The sequence below is a fragment of the Podarcis melisellensis genome (assembly GCF_964234715.1).
Source record: "Podarcis melisellensis genome assembly, chromosome: 12".
NCBI lineage: Eukaryota > Metazoa > Chordata > Lepidosauria > Squamata > Lacertidae > Podarcis > Podarcis melisellensis.
The window spans coordinates 7,247,394-7,268,162 of record NC_138544.1 but is presented as its reverse complement, the minus strand read 5'-3'; the positions used below and the strand labels follow the sequence as shown (position 1 = coordinate 7,268,162).

The 20,769-nt window shown below is 39.0% G+C and overlaps 1 protein-coding gene across 2 annotated transcripts in view; it reads left to right on the top strand.

Annotated features, from left to right (window-relative positions):
* Window positions 1–20,769, top strand: part of BBS9 (Bardet-Biedl syndrome 9) — a 237,755-nt gene that overhangs the window by 54,051 nt on the left and 162,935 nt on the right. For both annotated transcript variants that reach the window (XM_081931020.1, XM_081931019.1), the window contains exons 17-18: window positions 308–480; window positions 1,316–1,468. In XM_081931020.1, the coding sequence (XP_081787146.1) occupies window positions 308–480; window positions 1,316–1,468 (326 nt within the window). The remainder of the gene's footprint in view (window positions 1–307; window positions 481–1,315; window positions 1,469–20,769) is intronic.

The following is a 20,769-nucleotide window of genomic DNA, read 5'->3' as shown; positions in this document are numbered from 1 at the left end:
GGCTAAATTATGAACACAGAAATTTTTTTCACAGGTGAAATCTGGAAACACTATATTCATTAAACTACTAATAATAATAAAAATAGCAACAACATAAGTAGAACTGTTATCAAATATAGCTGTATGTACATGTGCACCTCACCTTTATGCTCTGCTCCTGTAGTCTTTAGTTTATTTTGGTTTTTTTATTCTTGTTTGTCTTTTTCTGTTTTGTGTATAACTAAATTCATTTAAAATAAAAAATGGCCCTACTTAGTAACTGATAGTGAATCAGCTACTAATTTTTATTTTGCTTTTCATTTTCAAGAGCGCTACAGAATTCAAAGTGAGCAGTTAGAAGACCTTTGGCTAATTGTGAAAGAACTCACTGTCCGTCTTGAAGAACATTTTAGTAAACAAAACTGCAAAGACTTTGCATGTACTTTTTCTGGCCCAATCCCCTTACAAGAATATTTTGAAATAATTGATCATCATTTTGAGGTATGCATATTAATATTTGTGATTTTGTAATGAAATTTGGCTGGTGACTTTTTCAGTTGTTACTTTGAGCTGTTACAGTTGTTTATAAACCAGTGCATTTATGTAGGGGCTGCAGTCATGGTGTGTAGGCTCATAGTGACCCATCTTCAAGCCCTTAATGGCTTTGTATATGTTTTTATAAAGAGGAATGGAGATTATGTCAGGGCTGTTTGGGCTATGAAAGTCAGCATCTCATTTCTAATAATCTTTGCCAAACCAATAGTATATTAACATATTCTTCAAAACTCTTAGGAACACTTGGCACAGTCATTATAGACAGGAATATGAGTTGTTTTGATATTGGATTGACATTTGATATATATAAAAAATTGCCCTCCCCTAAAAATAAAAATCTATTCCTAAAGACAGTGTTTTAAACATTTTAAAATACTGTGCCTGATTACTGCCGCAGCTAGTAAAATATCATTGAGCATATGTGCTGCAGATCCAGTGTACTGAAATAATTCATAACCTGCTGATGACGAGATAATTTCACCTCTGTCATGAAAACCCATGGTAAGATTATCATGCATTACAGTAGATTGCCTTCACTGTCAACAATTATTTCCAATTTTGGTAATACCTGGCATTATTCTAGCCTGTTAGTTGATCTGATGATGAGTGTGAAATTACCGGTCTTCAGACTGACTACCTTACCATAGAAAAGCACTCTGTGAATTACTACAGTAAAACTTCCAGAAATGCAGTTGTTCTCCACCTGCTTGTTATAAATGTGTCATGTGAAAATATTATTGCATTTTGGAATATTTTTAACTTTTTCCTTGCTTAATTGTAGCTGCGCTTGAATGCTACTAAATATGAGCAACTATTATCTGAAAGAGCCGTACAGTTTAGAGCTATTGAACGACGACTGCTGACTCGGTTTAAAGATAAAACCCAGGCTCCTCTACAACATCTGGACACCTTGTTAGAGGGAACTTACAGACAGGTCAGTATAGTTGGGTTATGAGCCTGACTCTTCAATGTCTCCCCCCACACTAAACACATAGTTTTAAAATACATAAGCGATACCTTCCTGGTTACATTTACCAGCTGAGAGACCATGGAACAGTAATTTGTTTAACCTAATATTCCCTGCAACTTTCCAGATGATCTGCAGTGGTTTTTATTTGATCTTCAGATACTGAATTGCTACTCTGAGCTCTCGCAAACTTTGACAGTGCATCATTCTTTCCGAGCTGAAATAGTTATGTGAAAATATTTTATAGTTCAGAGCTCATGTAAACATTTATGGTATACTGTAAACTGATGGAATGGTTTAACTGATGTAACATCCACAACAAAATAATCTTGAGACGAACAGTCTCCTTTTGCAAATGTATTTACATCCTGGGTCTTTCAAAGGCAATAGCTGAAGTAATTGAAAGCAAATCAACTGATATACTGTTGCAAGATGGAACACAGTTTGAGTTTCTGCCTCAGTAAAGAACATAAGAGTGTTGCTGTATCAGACTATAGTTTAATCTCATTTCCGGTGCAGGGCAGCTAAGAATTTTTGGGAAATCCAGAAGCAGGGCATGAAAGTGTTAGACCTTTTCTGTTGTTACTCCCCAGCAACTGTTACTCATTGGCATTCTGCCTCTGAACCTGGAAGTGCATATAACAAATCATGACCAATAAGTATTGATAGACGCCTTCTCTATGCTTTTCTATTCCACCTTTAAAGCCAACTAAACTGGTAGCTATCACCATTTGTGTGGTAGCAAACTCATGTTTTAAAAAGTTATTTATTTATTAGAAGGTTTAAAAGCTGCTTAATCAGGAGCTTTCTAAGCAATGCATAAATAAAATTGTAAATAAAACACAGCTAAAATCTACAAAACAATTTTAAAAAACAAACATACAAACAGCCATCACAATTAAAACATAAATCAGCCAAACTTTAAAAACAAATATAAATAACTAAGTTACATGAACAAGTTTTCAGCGGGATATAAAACAATATAGCCTGGATCCCTGCCTAATGTTAATAGGTAGGGAATTCCAAAACACTTGTGCTGCTAATGTGGAATGAACATTATGTGGCACTTGCAAAGGTTTCAAGTTCCAAATACAGTGGTACCTCGGGTTAAGTACTTAATTCGTTCCGGAGTTCCGTTCTTAACCTGAAACTGTTCTTAACCTGAAGCATCACTTTAACTAATGGGGCCTCCTGCTGCCGCCGTGCTGCTGGAGCATGATTTCTGTTCTCATCCTGAAGCAAAGTTCTTAACCTGAAGCACTATTTCTGGGTTAGTGGAGTCTGTAACCTGAAGCGTATGTAACCTGAAGTGTATGTAACCTGAGGTACCACTGTACTGAGATGGCTAAATAGGCATGTATGGGGCAAGGCAATTTGTTAAGTAAACTGGTTCTAAGCCATTAAGAGTTTATATATCAATAGCAAGCACCTTATCCACATTGTCAGGCTGCATAAACTTAAAGTGATCCCACAGCACATTGCAGTGTTGTGTGAAGAAGTATGTTTATCAGTCCTGAATCTCACTGGAAGCTCCCACATTCTAGTACTGCACGGAAATCTTTGTATCTCCTTACTCCACACCATACATAATTGTATAGACCTCTACCATGTAATCCTCGTTCCATTTTTCTAAAATAAAATCCCCCCAATAGTATTTCCTTGTATTAGAATTCCTCCAGTCTCCTGATAACATTAATTGCTCCTTCCATTCAGCAGGCAACACAGAACTGCAGGGAGCTTCCCAGGGAGGAATAGGTCACTCTGTTCTTCCATGGGTAGCTCACTTTACTTCCATGTTTTGGTATATGAAAGGAGCTCCCTTTGTCACAGCACAGGAACATTTTGAGCTGTTCATGGAATAAGAGAGTGATCTCTTCCTTCATGTGCAGCTCAGCAGTGGGACTCAGTCCAGTTATCTTCTTGCTGCTGATCTGATCTATAATCTCCAATCAGCTGAGCTGGGGGCAGGGTAGGAAGATTGCACACTGTTTTAATATGATTTTGCGGTTTGATAAAATAATTGTCAGTAAGCTTAAATCAGGACTTACTTGATTCTGTATTTGGATTTCTATGGGAATAGGGAAGTAAGAAAGTTCAGGTGATTATATTCTTTCTCCAGATGTCCAACTCCATAAAAATATTAGGTTATGTTGAGTTTTCTTTTAATGTTAAGGACATTTCTTTTTATGAAGAGTAAAATTGCCATTCAATTAATAAGATGTATCTACTGGTTGTTGTTTTTATATGAAATGCAAAGTTTCATGTTGCCTAGGTTCTTAATATTGGGAATGTTCCAGCCCCCCCGCATACAGCCTTGAGCACAATGTGTTTTTTTATTTTCATTACCTGTAGGGAGTCATAATCAAATTGCAACTTCTTTCTTCCAGTCTTAAGTGCTTCAGGTATTTAGAAATCCATATATCTTCAGTTCTCAAACTTGCTTAATAACTGGAGCAATGGCTTTTCTCAAATAATAATTCACTTGGAAGTTCTAGCTCGGAGAAATGACTTCACTTGGTTCCATTTCAGAAATATATTCAAGCAATAGCATTTGCATCCGTAAGTAGGATAGATCATCTTGTTTCCTTTTATAGGAAGCCAAGGATGTAGCTGAGCTGTATCATATTTATCAGCTTTAGAGGCTTGTCCTAGAAAGGAAATTGGAACAGTGTGCCAACTTGATTGGTTTACTTTCACAAAAGGGCCTTGTATTGGCAATGCAGCTGTCTTGAAAAGAAAAAAATAATCATTGGCATTGTAAAGCACTTAATGTAGCCTGTGTTCCTTTAGACACCCCAAAACTCTAGGTTTGTAATGCAGTTCTTCCCTTTTAAAATCAGAGAAATGTGGAACATAATTTCCTTGGCATATTTTTGCCTATATACAAGGAATGAATATTTCTTAAAATAATTATTCTGTTTTGATATATGGCACAGACATGAAGATAGTGCCATTTATTTGCATTTGTACTTTCTTACAGTAATCTCCTGCATTTCCCCCCATAATGAAACCCATAGCAAAAAGTATTTCTCATTTTTGAAAGAGAGGGGGGAAGTGTTGGTTTGTGAAGCCCAGATACGGTAGAGGATGATTTATTGAGCAGCGAGATACCTGCATAAAAAACAGGCAAAAACCTTGGTTGAAAACCTTCTGTGAATGGTAAAGCTCCACTGAGATCCAGTGGAAGCTTCTGCTGGAATAAGGGTGTGGTGGGTTTTCACCAACTGCTGCCTTCTCCCTGTGCTCCCTCCAGAACAGTGTGGAAGATAGTCTTAGGGTCTGCAAGGAGGAAAAATGAGCAAAAATCACCTCGACACACAGGAAGTAAAACCCCTTTTAAAAACCGAAATAGATTAATAATAATTTATGCTGCAATCCTATCCAAATTTATCTGGGAATACATCCTATTGAATTCAATAGACTGACTTTAGAGTAGCTGTTTTATACGATTGTGTTATTAGTAATTCCAATTGCTTCTTTTTAAAAATGCGTTCTCCTTCTTGACATCTAGTTTTCCTTCAAAAACTACTGTTGCTTTATTCTTTCAGAGCCATTGTTATTTCCCATTGTATTGCTTAAAGGTAAAGGGAACCCTGACCATTAGGTCCAGTTGTGACCGACTCTGGGGTTGCGGTGCTCATCTTGCTTTGAGGGAGCCGGTGTACAGCTTCTGGGTCATGTGGCCAGCATGACTAAGCCGCTTCTGGTGAACCAGAGCAGCGCACAGAAACGCTGTTTACCTTCCCGGCGGAGCGGTACCTCCTATTTATCTACTTGCACTTTGTCGTGCTTTCGAACTGCTAGGTTGGCAGGAGAAGGGACCGGGCAACGGGAGCTCACCCCGTGGCGGGGATTCAAACCGCCAACCTTCTGATCAGCAAGTCCTAGGCTCTGTGGTTTAACCCACAGTGCCACCCGCGTCCCAATGTATTGCTTAGGACCCATAGAAACATGAGACTAGTTTCCTGACACCAAGCCAGGGCAGGAGGGCGCTGTAAACTTTTCACACAACCAGCAGTTCCCTCCTTCCCGTATGGCAAATTGCCTCTGACACAAATTCTTGGGCCGAGCATATGACCAGAACACCTTGTTCTTTAATTTAATTTAAAGAACACCTTGTTCTTTAATTCTTAAGAGTACATCCACTCAACTGAGCTACCTTTTTGCACCTGTTTTTCAGTGATGTAGTAAAAAGCAAAGTAGTCCCAGCAAGCCTGAAACCTTAAGAAACACAATTCCAAAGTAATGTTGGGTCTGTAGCTCTCTGTATTATGACCAATATGTGTCTGTTCTAGAATAACATAATTGCAACTATTCTACATAGTGTAAATACAGTTAAACTAATATTGACAATAAGTACATGTAATTAGAGGTTTGCATTTTTAAAATTGAACTTTGGTTTTAATATTGTATTCTGCGCGGGAAAATAAATGTAATAGGATCAAATTTTCTTTGGGAGTAAAATAAGTGAACCTTCTTAAAAACTTGTTTGAAAAGCAGAGTACACATAACTTAACAAACCTAAATACACTTCTTTATCAAACTTTTTTTTGTTTCTCTAGTTTTATGTTCTTTAACATCAACACAGACACATCTCATGCTTCTAGCTGCTGCTATCTCTGAGGAATAACCTTTGCTGTCGTTTCCCAGTTTAAACCTTTCAAACAAAAAGTAGAGTTATGTGAGAGTATAAATGGTGACTTAACTACACAAACTTGGGGGAAAAAACAAATGAGAACAAAGTTTATTCGCCAGAGTTATTCCTGTTGGTACCATTGTATGCTCCTTAGCATTTACTTACACATAACTAGTAATTTCTACATTTTGACAGCATGTCTCTATTATGTATCATTTAATTGCCCTATTATGGAATACAGCAGAGCTATTTTAGGGGGTTAGTGCTAATGCAGCTGTGGTAAAGAAAATGGTAGTTGGAAAAATTGGGGGTAACAAATTGATTAGAACATCCCACCTTTTAATTTATAAATTTCTTAATATAGTTTTGGACAAAATAATACCTATGGTTGGCTATTTTATATGACACATTTTAAAGAAAAGAAATGCTGTTTAAAGCATGTAATATTTTTGATGTTCTCATGTACTAATTGCAGTAGTTTTGCTATCGAAATAAATAAAAAAATTAAAAAATTGTCCAGTAGCACCTTAGAGACCAACGAAGTTTGTTCTGGGTATAAGCTTTCGTGTGCTTGCTCACTCCTTCAGATACCAGTAGTTTTGCTGCTAATTGAATGTACCGGCTTTCACACAGCTTTCTTGGACAAGTGTTTTATTGTACTTCAGTAATTACTCTTGCTAACACATTATTTTATTGTGACCAGTTAAACTGCTGAAGTGCAAATGTTTGTTCATTAGACTAAAGATATAAGGCAGGCATGTGGAACCTCCAGCCTGCGTGCCTAATTGGGCCTGGCATTGCTCCCAGTTTGGCCTGCAATGCTGTTTCCCCTCCAAACCATGCCCACCTGCTCCACAACTAACCTTAAAGCACACTCTTGATTGCGCATTGGCAAGAATGCTTGTTGTCACAACCTGCTGGGATAGGCTGTGCTACTGAATTCCCTGTCAGCTGAATTCTCTGTAGATAATAATAATAATAATAATAATAATAATAATAATAATAATAATTTTTATTTATACCCCACCCTCCCCAGCCAAGGCAGCTAACAAGCAATAATAAAAAGAAGTTGAATGAATACAACTTAAAAACCAGATTAAAGTACAACATTAAAATATTGAAGTACAGATTAAAGTACAACATTAAAATATTAAAATGCAGCCTCATCACAGGAGGAAAAAGGAAAAAGAAAGAGGGGGAGGGAATCAAATTGGCTCCAGGCCAAAGGCCAGGCGCCTGCGGAAAGAAATCAGATCCTGCAGGGCCCTGGTCTCATGAGGCAAAACGTTCCACCAGGCCGGAGCCAGTGTTGAAAAGGCCCTGGCTCTGGTTGATCTACCTTCCTTAGGACCCGGGACCACTAGGGTGTTGCTATTTATGGACCTTGAGGCTCTCTGTGGGGCATACCGGGAGAGGCGGTCCCGTAGGTACGAGGGTCCTAGGCCGTGAAGGGCTTTAAAGGTCAAAACCAGCACTTTAAATCTGACCCTGTACTCCACCGGGAGCCAGAGCAGCTGGAAAAGCACTGGGTGAATATGCTCCCATGGCAGAGACCCAATGAGGAGCCTCGCTGCAGCATTCTGCACCTGCTGGAGTTTCTGGGACAGCTTCAAGGGCAGCCCCGCGTAGAGCGAATTACAGTAGTCAAGCCTGGAGGTGACCGTCGCATGGATCACTGTGGCCAGGTTGGGGCGGGAAAGGTAAGCCAATCACAGCAGAAAGTGGCGCTGGAAGTCACCACCTATCAGCTGATAGGTGCTGAGTTCAAGTCCTCCTTGGCTGGGCTTGAATGATACTTGGCAGTGCGACTTGCCACGCTAAGAAGTAAAAATGGGCACCTGACATCAAAGTGATGTCAGCACAGGTGATCAGCAGGTGGGGGAACCAAGCATCTGGCCTGCTGGCTGGATCTAGTTTCCCATCCGTGATGTAAGGAATAGAGGATGTGGCTATATGGAGCATAGGGAGATGTGTTCACAAGATTTCAGAGGTAGCCAGTATTCCCAACTTTGATGGTTGTTGATAATATAACCAGGATCATGTAGTTTGACAAAATAATGAATCTGACAGCATTGGGCATCAGCCCAGTGCATCATGCACAGTTCCTTATCCAACAGGGAATCCACATATGGAAGCTTTCTCTGTGGATGTATTTTCTTTCCTGGATTATGTCATCATTGTCCAAGAGCATAATAGCTCAATGGTCCAAAAAGCCGAGCATCAAAAAATTCAGGTAGCTCATTCTACATGTGGATTTTTGAATTGTCATTCTATTTATTCTGCTTTACAAGCAGAATCTATAAACAAAATATGCTGAGACCTTTTTATATTCTTTGTAAAAGAAATGTTTGTTTAATTGCTTTCCTTGCAGACTCTTTAAGATATTTAAATTTATTCAGAAAAAAGGAAAGGAAAAGGGGTCTTTTCATGCTCTTTTGTCCAAGCTATTGAACTAAAATATTTTAGCATATATTAATGAAAGTTTCAAAGCACATTGTGCACGCTGGGTTTAATGCCAGCATATGGCTTAGGACAGGAGGAGTGTTCCTTGTTGTTTCTAGAAGATTGTGAAATTAAGTCTGTCACATTTTTATTGACTCCTGATGGTTCTGTACCTATTCAAATGGATTTTTTCTCCATGAGCATATATCAACTTTTGTTTTGACAATTGTATGGTTGGAATACCTATGGTCTGCCCTCCAAAAAGCTTATTTTTTAACTTATGGGTTATTTATGGGTTATTTATTATGAAATCAAAGCATATATTTGTTTGAAGTACTGATACTGCCATGTAAAATAATGAGGAATAACAGCTTGGGATTCAGTGTTTTGTAAGCAGTTATTTAGGATAACTTAGAATGTGTCTGTCTGCATAGTTTAAGGCATCTAGTTTGAAATTTTCTAGTACTGAAAAAGGAGTATGTGTCAAGATGCAAATAAACTGTATTGCATTTGGAGTATTCAGTTTTCTGGCATGTGTGTGCAGAAGTGGCACAAGCACTTCCAGCAGAGTGCAGTAGAAAACAGTAAATATTTCAAAACTTCACAATTACTTTTAACTACAAAAAACTCATTAAAACAAGACATTGGGATAGAAGGAATTTATGGTTTATGAGCTGTAAAGACACATGCAGAACGCAGTGTCAGAACTGTGCAGTTCAAGTTAGACTTGTTGTTTCTTTTCTCTATCCTGGGATCTCATCGAAAGACACATGAAGAATATAACCGAAATTATGCACAGTTCTTCAAACATTGCTCATCTTCACTAACATTCCTTTTTATTTATGAAGCTGACTGTTATTCCTTAATACAATGAGAGCTTGAGGCTCCAATCCTGTGTTCCCTGTCACAATGTTCAAGGGTCATAGGATAGACTGGAATTCCGTCTTTGCCACCCTGGGTTCCTTTGACACTGATGTCCATAGGGCCAGATGGGGATATGTTGTGAGAAGACTGGGAAGTGGCTTCGTTCTCTGAAGAATGCAAAGCAATAACAGTCATCTCACAGGCCATCAAACTGGAAAGATATTTAGATGCATTTGGGAGCCTAAATCAAATACAAAATAAATTCTAATACTTTTTAATAGCCCCAAAATGAAGGGAGAAACACAACACACTGCTCTGTCCTGCCAAGCCTGCTCAAGCCTGGCAAGTTATAGGTTAAGTCAGTTAGACCCCCTTCAAATTTCTCCCCTCCCTTTAGGATTCCAGCCCAAGTGACTAGATTAAGTGATTCCTGTGCCCCATGGAATTAGTTGTGTATGGACAAACTGGGGAAGGGTTAGCATCAAAAGACACTATTTTATTTTATTATTTCCCCCCATAAATTTTATTGAATCTTTTCATCATACAATACAATAAAAAACCCTAATCTAAATAAAAATAAAAACCAACAGCAAAACAAAGATAGAACAAAGAAAATACAAAGGTAGATCTTAATCCTTGTCTTACACAGAATGGTGTGGACCGTCCCTGCTCCCACCTGAAAGCTTCCCTTTCTTCTCCCAGCCTCCCATCCTGGGAAATCTTACTTCCCTGCCTATCACACAGGGTTCTTCACCATCCATCCTTCACCTTCATGTGCAAACAATCCCCTCAGTAACCCAGAGTAGAGGACCATTAGCTGTTGAGAATCTTTCTTGGGCACAAACAATTAAAACATGCATTTTGTTTTGCTTTTGTGCTGGTCCAGGGGGGAGGTTACCGTGGGGCGATGTCCAGGACCTGAGTTGAGGGTCGGCAGACAGTCCTCCTCGGGCGAAGCGGGGTCCAGAGCGAGAAGCTGGGCAAGGACAGGAACTCTGGGGGAACAGGACTGGATGCTGGCCGAAACAGCTCTTCAATGACGTTGCTCCCGCAACCTGGGACCGGGCTCTCCTGGGGGCTGGGACCCGAGCACTCCTCCTGGGAGAAACCAGTTCCCTTCGCCTCTCTGCTCTGAGCCTCTGCAGTTCAGGAGAGGCTGAAGGGTTACTGGACCCAGGGGGAGACTCACCTGTAGGCACTGAATCCTCAACCACCTCCGGAGCCAGAGTGGATTCACCTGGTGTCTGCTCCTGAGGATCCGGCACAAGTGCAGGCGCTTCAGAATCAAGGCCCTGGCCCATTTCAGCCGGCCCTGGAGGCGGGGACTCCTGTGCAGGCTGGGATTCCTCCGGTTCAGCCTCCTCTGATTTCCAGGCCATCACAGCTTTCAACCTTTTAGTGATCTTCTCTTCTTAAGCCAGCAGTCAGCTCACATTCCAGATGTAAATTTTAACTGGCAGACAGATTGCCTCAGTTGTAATTTATAACAGTCGCAAAAGAATTAAAGAAAGGGAGCTTTTGCCTATCCAGTACCCTAAGAACTATCCCTCTACTACTATCTGGTGTTTGCGCATGACTGAAATTCCTTGCTCTAAGTCACCCATCCCCATCTGGGTCCCTCAAAACTTCTTGGCCTCCCAGTGTGGAAAGCAACCTTTTGAGAGCATCAGATCCCCTGTTCTCTCCAGTTTCCCAGAGAAAATGTGATAACCAAGATTTATGGTTTGGCTATCATTAATCACCACATAATTATCTGTTTCCTTTCGCATTATGTGTAAAGGTTATTTGCTATGACTATATGCTTTTAGCAGCTTTTAGATTACTGATTGAATGAAAGTTCAGTATCTTTCATGAATATATGGCTTCACATATAGGTATGGTACTGTATATTATTCCACTTTTAAAATGATATAAAACCATGTTAATATAGAGGCTATTCCTTTTATGAAACTATTTGGGATTGATGAATGCATCCTTATAGGTTTTTATTAGTCATAAAAAGTCTGCCTTGAAAATATTATTGTAAGCTGTCTATTCAGTCTTCAGAGAGTTGAGCCAACAATTTATATCCCAAGAGAGAAATTCTGAACACTAAAAATTAGGTCTAAAATTCCTCAGGGGCATAGCGTATCAATGGACAATCTACTTGGCTATGTAGCATGGAGCTGCGAATCACTTCCCTGCAGAATCCTGCTCTAGAGGTAACTGTGGAGACCCAAAATATCATGACCAGGATCCAAAGTTTAGGCACCCCAACGACCTGGTCGTGCCCAGTGGGATCTTTATCTCTATTTCTGAAGAGCAGATCCTCCAGGCTAAATCACAGACGGCATTTGAAAGTCCTGTCAATTTCAAAAGGTGTTGCCATATGGCATGATGGGCAGCTGTTTGAGAAACACAAACTTGAAAGCCCCTTTGGTTTTGAAGAATTGATAGGTTGGCTCTTTGGATGTAGGTTCATATGCACCTGTTGAAGCAGGTAATAGATCAGACAATATCAGTCCCCAGGGAAGCTGTTCATCCACTGTACTAATGCAGAAATAAGAGCAGCTTATGTGCTCCCAGGCCAACTCAAAACTGTCCCTGGATTTGCAGAGAGAAAAATGGGCATGCAATTGTTACAGGTGATGGCATATAGGACTTCATGTTACAGATAACATATAAGGCTTCTCCAGAACGTCATATTTATAACTGATATAAGTACTCTTTCATCTAGCCCAAATATAGGCCGTACTCCCCCCCCCCCAAAATCCAACCTTGAAAAGTTAAAACTGCGACTTAAATTCACGACCTTACAAAAATTGGCTTTTTTACAATAACGCTGCTGAAACAGACATACAGTAAAATGGAACGGGTGTGAGTGCCTGTGGAATTTTAAGGGAGCAGCTTATATTCGGGTATTGTCTCCTCCCACCCTTGAATTTTAAAGCTGCGGCTTATATTTGGACCAATACCGTAATTGCTTAAAGGGTTACAGGTGAGGCTAGTGATACCAAATGCATTACGGATCAACTATAACTGAGACATACTGCCCAAATGACTTCCATATCAGTGGTTTCCCCAGAGCTCATGTGTATATGCAGAGATATTCTATACAATGAAGTGAACTAGATCTAAGAAACAAGCTTCTTTTAAGATATCCTGCATTATAATGTGGATATTTGAATCTTGTTCACACTGTAAAATCTTAATGAAGAGGTCAGGTTTGATAGATCTGCATGCACAATTCCTAAACCAATTGCTGCAGAACTAGGAACGTGTGCTGACTTAAGCCATTAGACTATATCACTTGGTGTTATCTATAGTGATTGGTAGTGGTTCTTCAGGGCTTCAGACACAGTGGTTTTTCCCATTCTTCCTGGTGATGCCTGGAATTGAATCTGCAACTTTCTGCATTGTTTAGAAACAGGACAAAATCCTTAACTTTATCCAGCACAACTGCTAAATCACATGGTGAAAATGGGCACTTTGTGAAGTGCTTTGAGCCTTTGACCGTCCTGATGATTGATGCCTGGACAATGTAGTGAGGTAACTGGTCCATAAGGATGCCACCCCACCCCCCAGCAACTTGATAGCAATTTCTTTTTGCTCACAGCAGCTAAAAATAAAACATAGCTACTTCTCCCCTTTTTATAAATTGCTGCAAAGTTTCCCAGGCTGCTGTATCTGTTGGCAGACTGGTTAATTCATTACATTTGCCAAAAGGCGATGGACGGTCTTGGATGCCCTGATCTGGCTTATTAAGTTGGTTGTAGACAACTTGTTCCCTTAATTTCAGTGGAGCAAGCTAACTACAAATACTTTTATCTTTTTCAAGCTGGATGTTCAAGAAAAAGGGTGTACATTAAAAATCAGGACTCAGCTTTTGCCACAGATGGTGAGAGAAGTGGCATGTTTTAAAAAAAGAATTATTTAAAGTCCTTCATTTCTGGTTTGCTGTAATTGAATCATATAAAAGCAAATGTTCGTTTGGAAGCATCATTTTACTGTGTATGCAGTACCACTGGCATGTTCATTAATGTTTAATCTTGGATAATATGAGGGTTATTTCTTGTAAATGGAGAGGAGAATTTATTGAGAATTTAAGAATTAACTATAAAGCAGCAACCCTGGAAACTTACCTGAATGCTTTTTAGTTTGTATGGAGTACAAATGCATTTGTGCTCTGTTGTATTACAGTGAATCTTTTTCATTTATGTAGATAAAATAGGAATGGGTTTTCTCTGGTTGTCTTCAGCAGTTCTGGAAACATTGTTAAACTTGTTTTTGGCCCATTTTCCAATTAAGAAAACCACTATGGTTTGTATTTGTGTTTATTAGTGGTGAAGCAGGTAAAATATTCTTAGTTGGTATTACATCCAAACAGCAATGTTAAAACACAGCTTTAATTCTTAATAGAAGATTTAAGTTCACGGGCTTCAAGTAAATTGGTTCTAAAACTGAATGATAGCTCATCTCCCAGATAAATGCCTATATTCTTGATGGGTTAATCAGTGGTGGTATTTTTAAGACATCTGTTTCTCATGGGATTAGTGGACGTTGGTTCTACAAATGGTTTGTAACTGCAAAGATATTGTTGAAAATCAGATAAGTTTAACTGCAGTTCTTAAAACGTTTACATGTTAAAATACTGTATAATGTGCTGTTTTCTTCACTTCTTTGGCTGTAGTATAAATTAGGGGAATCTTCACAAAAAAGATTTGTTCTACATTTCCCCCCTCTGATTAGAAGCAAACCTGTTAAAACTTCCATACCACATTGCCTCATAAATCTGAAGTTACTCTTTATGAACCAGGTTAAATGGTCAACAACACAGTACAGCAAAGCACCCCAATTTATTTGCTGGCATAACTTCAGTACAGACTTCTTCTTAAAATATCTCTAAATTATGATGTGAACTCCTAACCAAACTTAAGATGTTTCTTGTTTCCCCTTAGAATAAAAAAAACACTTCTCAAATTTTTATGGGCTCCATAATCATACAATAAATATTAAATCTGGGAGGAGCTGAAATTCATTTTCCCCTAGCATATGGGATTTCACTTAAAAAGCAGATGAAGGTGCGGGATGTCCTACACAGCTAGTAAAGTAGAGAAAAAGTTAGATTGGCTGCATCTTGTATTATGTGATCCTTTTAAATGTACTGTTTCTTAAAGGACAATTAAAATTCTCAGGTACCTAATAAAAATGTATGAACCATACTAAACTATTTTAAAGAGGAAGGGTTCATTTGGTTCCCATCTACTGAAAAGAAGATGCTAGTGTAGCAATGAGATAGTTCTTTACAGCAGTTAGGAACCCATGGGGTGGGGGTGTCAACTTTAGGGTTCTTCTCAAAGCAATGCCATGTTCAGAATTGCTTTAACTCTCTATCAGAATGTGCTTATTTGAAAGCACTGAAGCCTTAAATGTGTAAGTGAAACTCCTGCTGGCAACCGGATCCCCTAGCTCTGTCTTAGCTGGTAGCTCTGGTGGTTTTTCAACATTGCAGGTGGGATCTCCAACAAAATGCTGCAATTTATTTCTCCACCCTGGTTCCTATCCAGGCAGGAACAGGAGAGTTGTTATGCTGTTCAGATCTCTGCCGAGATGAGAAGGGGGAAAGACACCTTCCCTGCCCACAGGCCTTCCTCTCCTTAGCTGCGTAGTAGTGGTTTGTGTCCTTTTATGCCCTAAGCATGCAACTCTGAGTAGACTCATTGAAATGAATGAACATGATTAAATTAGGCCCATTCATTACAATAGATGTGTTCCAAATAAAACGTGGCACCTAGCGGAGAAAGGAAATGTGTGTTTCTGATAAATTATCATGTTGTGCTTCTATTAGTTATAAAGGTAAAGGTAAAGGGATCCCTGGCATTAGGTCCAGTCGTGGCCGACTCTGGGGTTGCAGCGCTCATCTTGCTTTATTGGCCGAGGGAGCCTGCATACGGCTTCTGGGTCATGTGGCCACCATGACTAAGCTGCTTCTGGTGAACCAGAGCAGCGCACGGAAACGCCGTTTATCTTCCCACCATTTACCTGTTTATCTACTTGCACTTTGACGTGCTTTTGAACTGCTAGGTTGGCAGGAGCAGGGACCGAGCAACGGGAGCTCACCCCGGCGCAGGGATTCGAACTACCAACCTTCTGATCGGCAAGTCCTAGGCTCTGTGGTTTAACCCACAGCGCCACCCACGTCCCCTATTAGTTGTAAAACTTGTAATTAGAGTAATTCTATGAAGTTGCGTACCTTGGATCCCAAAGGTCAGATGTTTTGGCTCCTGAACACTGCAAACCTGGAAGTGATTGTTCCGGTTTGGAAACGTTCTTTTGGAACCCTAACGGGGCTTCCTGCAGCCAATCAGAAGCCACATTTTGGTTTTCAAACATTTTGGAAGTCGAACGGACTTCTGGAACGGAATCCATTCGACTTCCAAGGTACAATTGTATTGCTAAGTGGTTTTAATTCTGATATGGGAGACCCACAAGCTCCAGCCTCCTGTCAAAACCAGAAGTAGCAGAGTTTGTCTTCCAACCAGGAAACAGATGCATTCAGACAGAGAACTCGTCTAACATACCTTGTACAGTATAAATTTACAATAAAACAAAACCAACATTTCTATCACATTGTATTCAGTGCTTGCTATAATCCCTTCATATACTGAACTGTTTAAATAGCATTCTAAGGTTTGTCTTATGCACAAAACAAAGAATATTTAATTTTTTCAGTTACTGAGCATATGGTCATACGCAGATTTTTCAAGTGGTTTTTATGGGGGGGGGGAATTGTTTATCATGTTTATGTCTCAAGATTCCTCCCAAGAGTTCAAGGAGGTGCACATGGTCTCCTTCCCCATTTCACCCTCACAACAACCTTGTGAGGTAAGTTAGGCTGAGAAGTAGTGGCTGGCTCAAGGTTACTTGATTTACTTCATGATTGAGTGGGGATTTGAGCCATGCTCTCCCAGGCCCTAGTACTGGCTCAGTATGATAAGTTGCAATGCATACCTGAATTGGAGGAAATGCTTTTGATGATGCAAACGCTGCCCATTTTGGGTACATAATTCTCACCGTGAAATGTTTTCTGGGCTATGTGTTGACATATTTATTTATTCTTTTGATAGCTAAGAAAGGCTTTTACTTGCTCTATAAATGTCTATGACATCAGTAATATATAAATTAGACTGTGCATGCTGTGAGTTAATAACTTTGCCTCATTCAGTTGTAGCTTTTTAAGGGTGTGTTTGTATTAACTAAGCAGGTGGCACCATTTGTCTCTCTGGAAAATGTGAATGCTGTCTCTGTTTCCCTTTCTCTGTTTTCACACACTGCTTTAAACACCTTAGATAAGTAATTAGAAACTAAAGGTTGTAGTTAATTGTCCAGAACATAGGATTGGAATGCCAATCCTGGCATAACCCAAGTGATTTACACTAAATTTGGCATTGTGCGTAAGCGGCTGAAGTCACTTCTAATGACATGTCCTTATTCGTAAACAGGTGTTTGCCCAAGGGGAACACGCAAGCATTACTCTGCAAGTGTTATGGAAGAGTGATTCAGTGGAATATATGAGCATTTCTAACCCCTACATCCCAAATATATTATGTCAAACCTTTTAGCACTTAATGTTCAGTGAGGTATTGCTTGCAGCAGTGGAAGAGATTGAATTCCAAAGAGGGTGGCACCTTTGTATCTATCAGTCTCGTTTAATGAATAGGTTTTTTCCCTGAATATGATTGGCAGTCTCTTGTCCCCTCTTAATTAAATTGCTCCCTGACCTAAAACTTTTGTTAAAGATGTCACATTAGTCTTTTATGGCTAGTTTCCATGGGGAGTAGTTGGTGTCGGCTATTGAAATACATGAATGCAGCCAGGAATACATTTGTGAAAGTACTAATTAAAAGTGTCTTAGCCCCAAACTAAGATAAGGAGGAAAATGTGTCTAATTATGTTACTTTCCTTCTTACCCGAGAGATTAACAGCGTGTAATAACATTTCTAAATCAAATTCCTTAGTTCATATAGGATTAAATCAAATCACATAATCAAGTCAGTTCTGGATGAACAAATGATTCTGTTAAAACTGATAAAGTTCTTGTAGGCGTACTATTCCTCTGCTTAGCACAGTTGTGTACTGTGATAAAAAATTATATAATCAGTGTAATAGAAATCCCACTTGTTAGTCGGCTGGTTTCTTTTAATCTTGAGTCAAAATGCATTTTGTTCCTCAAGATGTAATGTGTTTACTTAAAGTATGCTTACTTAGTAAGAAATGTGGTTTATCATTTGATTTTTGAAATTGTTAGTTGACCCTCATAAACACTTAAATTGAGATGTTTTATTATATGATGTTGCAAGCACCATCGTTTTAGCTACATTGCCAGTTTGCTTGGATGGTTCTGTATTGCCCCAGGCAATTAAGGTTCACTTGTTTTGTACAAACATCTCGAGCAGTCCATCTTGGAAAATATGTAAGTCATGAAATATGCCATATGAATGAAAACTAACCAGTTGGTGCAAAAAAGCAAGCATTTTATTGCATTTGAGTATACAAATTGAAAATTTAACTGTGAGCTAAAGAAATCCCGCCATCATATCTGCTTACACAGCAGTGGTCTCATATAGCATTACAATCTGTCTCTGACCTTTAGGAGGATTTCAAAAGCAGGTAGTGGTTTTTTAAGGGAAAGCTACTCTTTGGTTGGGGTAGGGAAGCCCTTGGGGCATGCATTACAAGGTTTGTTAGATTTTGCAAGATCGGCTGGGATCAGATTCAGAGCCTCATGCAGAAGTGAGAATTGAACAACCCTTCCCAAGGTCTCAATTTTCTGTTGCTACTTGTATAATATTCAGTGTTGACCTGTTGAATGAAGAAACCTTTGAATGTTGGAACATCTGAATGTTATTTTATTTCTTAATAGAGATGGTTAGGAATCTGGGAAACTACTGATGTGAACATTTCTAGATAATTTTCCTAGACAGTAAGTTCTGCTGGAGTATGTGTACATTTCTCATTCTATATGTAATCCTTTCAAAAATCATCCTGTGAACACTATTTTGTTATGTTGATGAATCATGTTAATGGGGGAGAAGGAAGAGGGAAGGTGGAAAGGGTTGATAAACTCAGATCTTCTGCATCTCTCAAAAACCTAAAAACAGCTCCCATCATTATCCTGGAGCCTTTTATAGTCAAAGGCTTAATAAGCCAAAATATGTTTCTCCAAATCGGGCCACATTGCAGAAAAGTGTGATTACAATGTCAAGAAGTTGCAGTTCTTTTGTACTACCTCACTACACTTTAAAAGGGTTTGTTGGCATTGCAGCTGGTGAAGAATGCTTAGTACATTTTTGATTAAAGGGGTGCCTCTATTTCATGAAATTGTGTTTATAATATTCACTGTAGAGCAATTTCGGGAGGGAAGGGAATCAGCTGAGTATATTAAGAAGATACATGAGTATTCAGTGTATATTCCAGTAGCGACTCTGGCTTCTTAAGTGCTACATTTCTATACCATACTTCATTCCAGTTAAATCTTTACAATATGTTGTTTGGTAATCATTTCCATAATTAAAATCATATGTAATTTTTAATAAGAAATCTGATGCCATTTTAGGAAGTGAAGTCATATAGAGGCTTTCAATGTTAGTTACTAAAGCACATATGGCTTTAACCCTTACTTTCTCTAAACACCACAGTAAACTGCAATCATTTCCCCAAATATATCAATCAAATGTCCACTGCTTTCAGGAACTCAATTTCTTTGGCGGTGAAGTTGCAATGAAGCCTTTAGTATACTTGGGACTCCGCTATACAGCTGCAAATAAAATGTTAAATGTTTTAAATGTGTTGTAAAGTGCAATATACAAATGTGACACTAGATGGCGACAGTGAGCTATGCAAAATTCAATGTATTTTTAAAAATGTTTTTTTTAAAAGCGTTTTCATAGTGCTTTTATATGTATAAATAGGGACCGCTTACCAGCGGGAAGGTAAACGGCGTTTCCGTGTGCAGCTCTGGCTCGCCAGAGCAGCGATGTCACACTGGCCATGTGACCCGGAAGTGTCTCCGGACAGCGCTGGCCCCTGGCCTCTTAAGTGAGATGGGCGCACAACCCCAGAGTCTGTCAAGACTGGCCCGTACGGGCAGGGGTACCTTTACCTTTTTACCTAGATTCCACTTAAGTTACTTAACTAATTAAAATTACAATCTAAGGCATGCACTGCGAGCTGCATTGAGAAAAGAACCATGTGAAAAGCTTCTTGAGGTAAATAAATAAATTGGCAGAGTGTGAAATAGCTTGAAATGGAATTATTGTTTCAGATTTGGTCAAAAAAGAAAAACAGCATACTATTAGGCAAAATCTAAAGCTGCAGTGCGACACCTTTGTTAGCATTAAATGTCTCAATGTGCACTCAACAAAGCTCTATGCAATTATATCCAGCCCATTCACTTCAATGAAGTGTCATTAAATAAAGTGGGAGAACTAATTGAGAATCAGTGGCATGTGCTTTTGTTTATGGGCGTGTTTTTTGTTTTTGTTAGCTGCAAGTTCTAATTAGGATATCAAATATATTTCACAAGCTCTCCACTTTCTCACCACATATCTGCAATAAGCATTTGTAGGCTGGAATTTTGGTTGCTTCTCAAGGTCACAGCAAATGGGTGTAGAGGGACTGAAGATGTTATAACTGCAGTTAGGGAAAGAAAGATCAAAGGACATATTCTAGGAGTAAATTTAGGTATGGGTGTGGATTTCCTTTGCTAAATTGCTCTTTGTGGATTACAGTGACCTGAAAGCACTGCCAGTCAGAGCAGAAACACAGGACAAAGATAAAACCAAAACAAAATTGCACAGGGGGAAGACCTGCTGATCCCATTTCTACTTAAGTTAATTAGTTAATAGTGTTGTGTTCTCTTCAAATTACACTTGGTATGTTAGGAAACTAATTTTTCTGTGAAGAGTTTCTCTTTGAAGTTTCATGGCTAGGTCTTAAGTCTTGGGCATTTAAAAAATAACAAGTTGGTCTGACAAATTTAATATTGAGTTGTCACTTCATGAAAACCTGCTGTTGCTCTTGTAGCAGCTATATTACTTTACACGCCTAAGCAGGTTCTTAATTTGTTGTTTTACACCCAAGCATTCCTCTGTTCTTTTATTTTAGCTTAAAAGTACACGTTTAATGCTTTGCTATTGCTAGGAAAATTAGCCCTTGTGCTAATTCACTCTTTCTGGTCTGAAATTGACTATTCTGGATGCTTTTGAAAATGAAAGGTATTCTGTAAAAGGGACAATAACCCTGAATCAAGATGAATAATATTTTTTCTCTGTGAAAATGTGGAAGT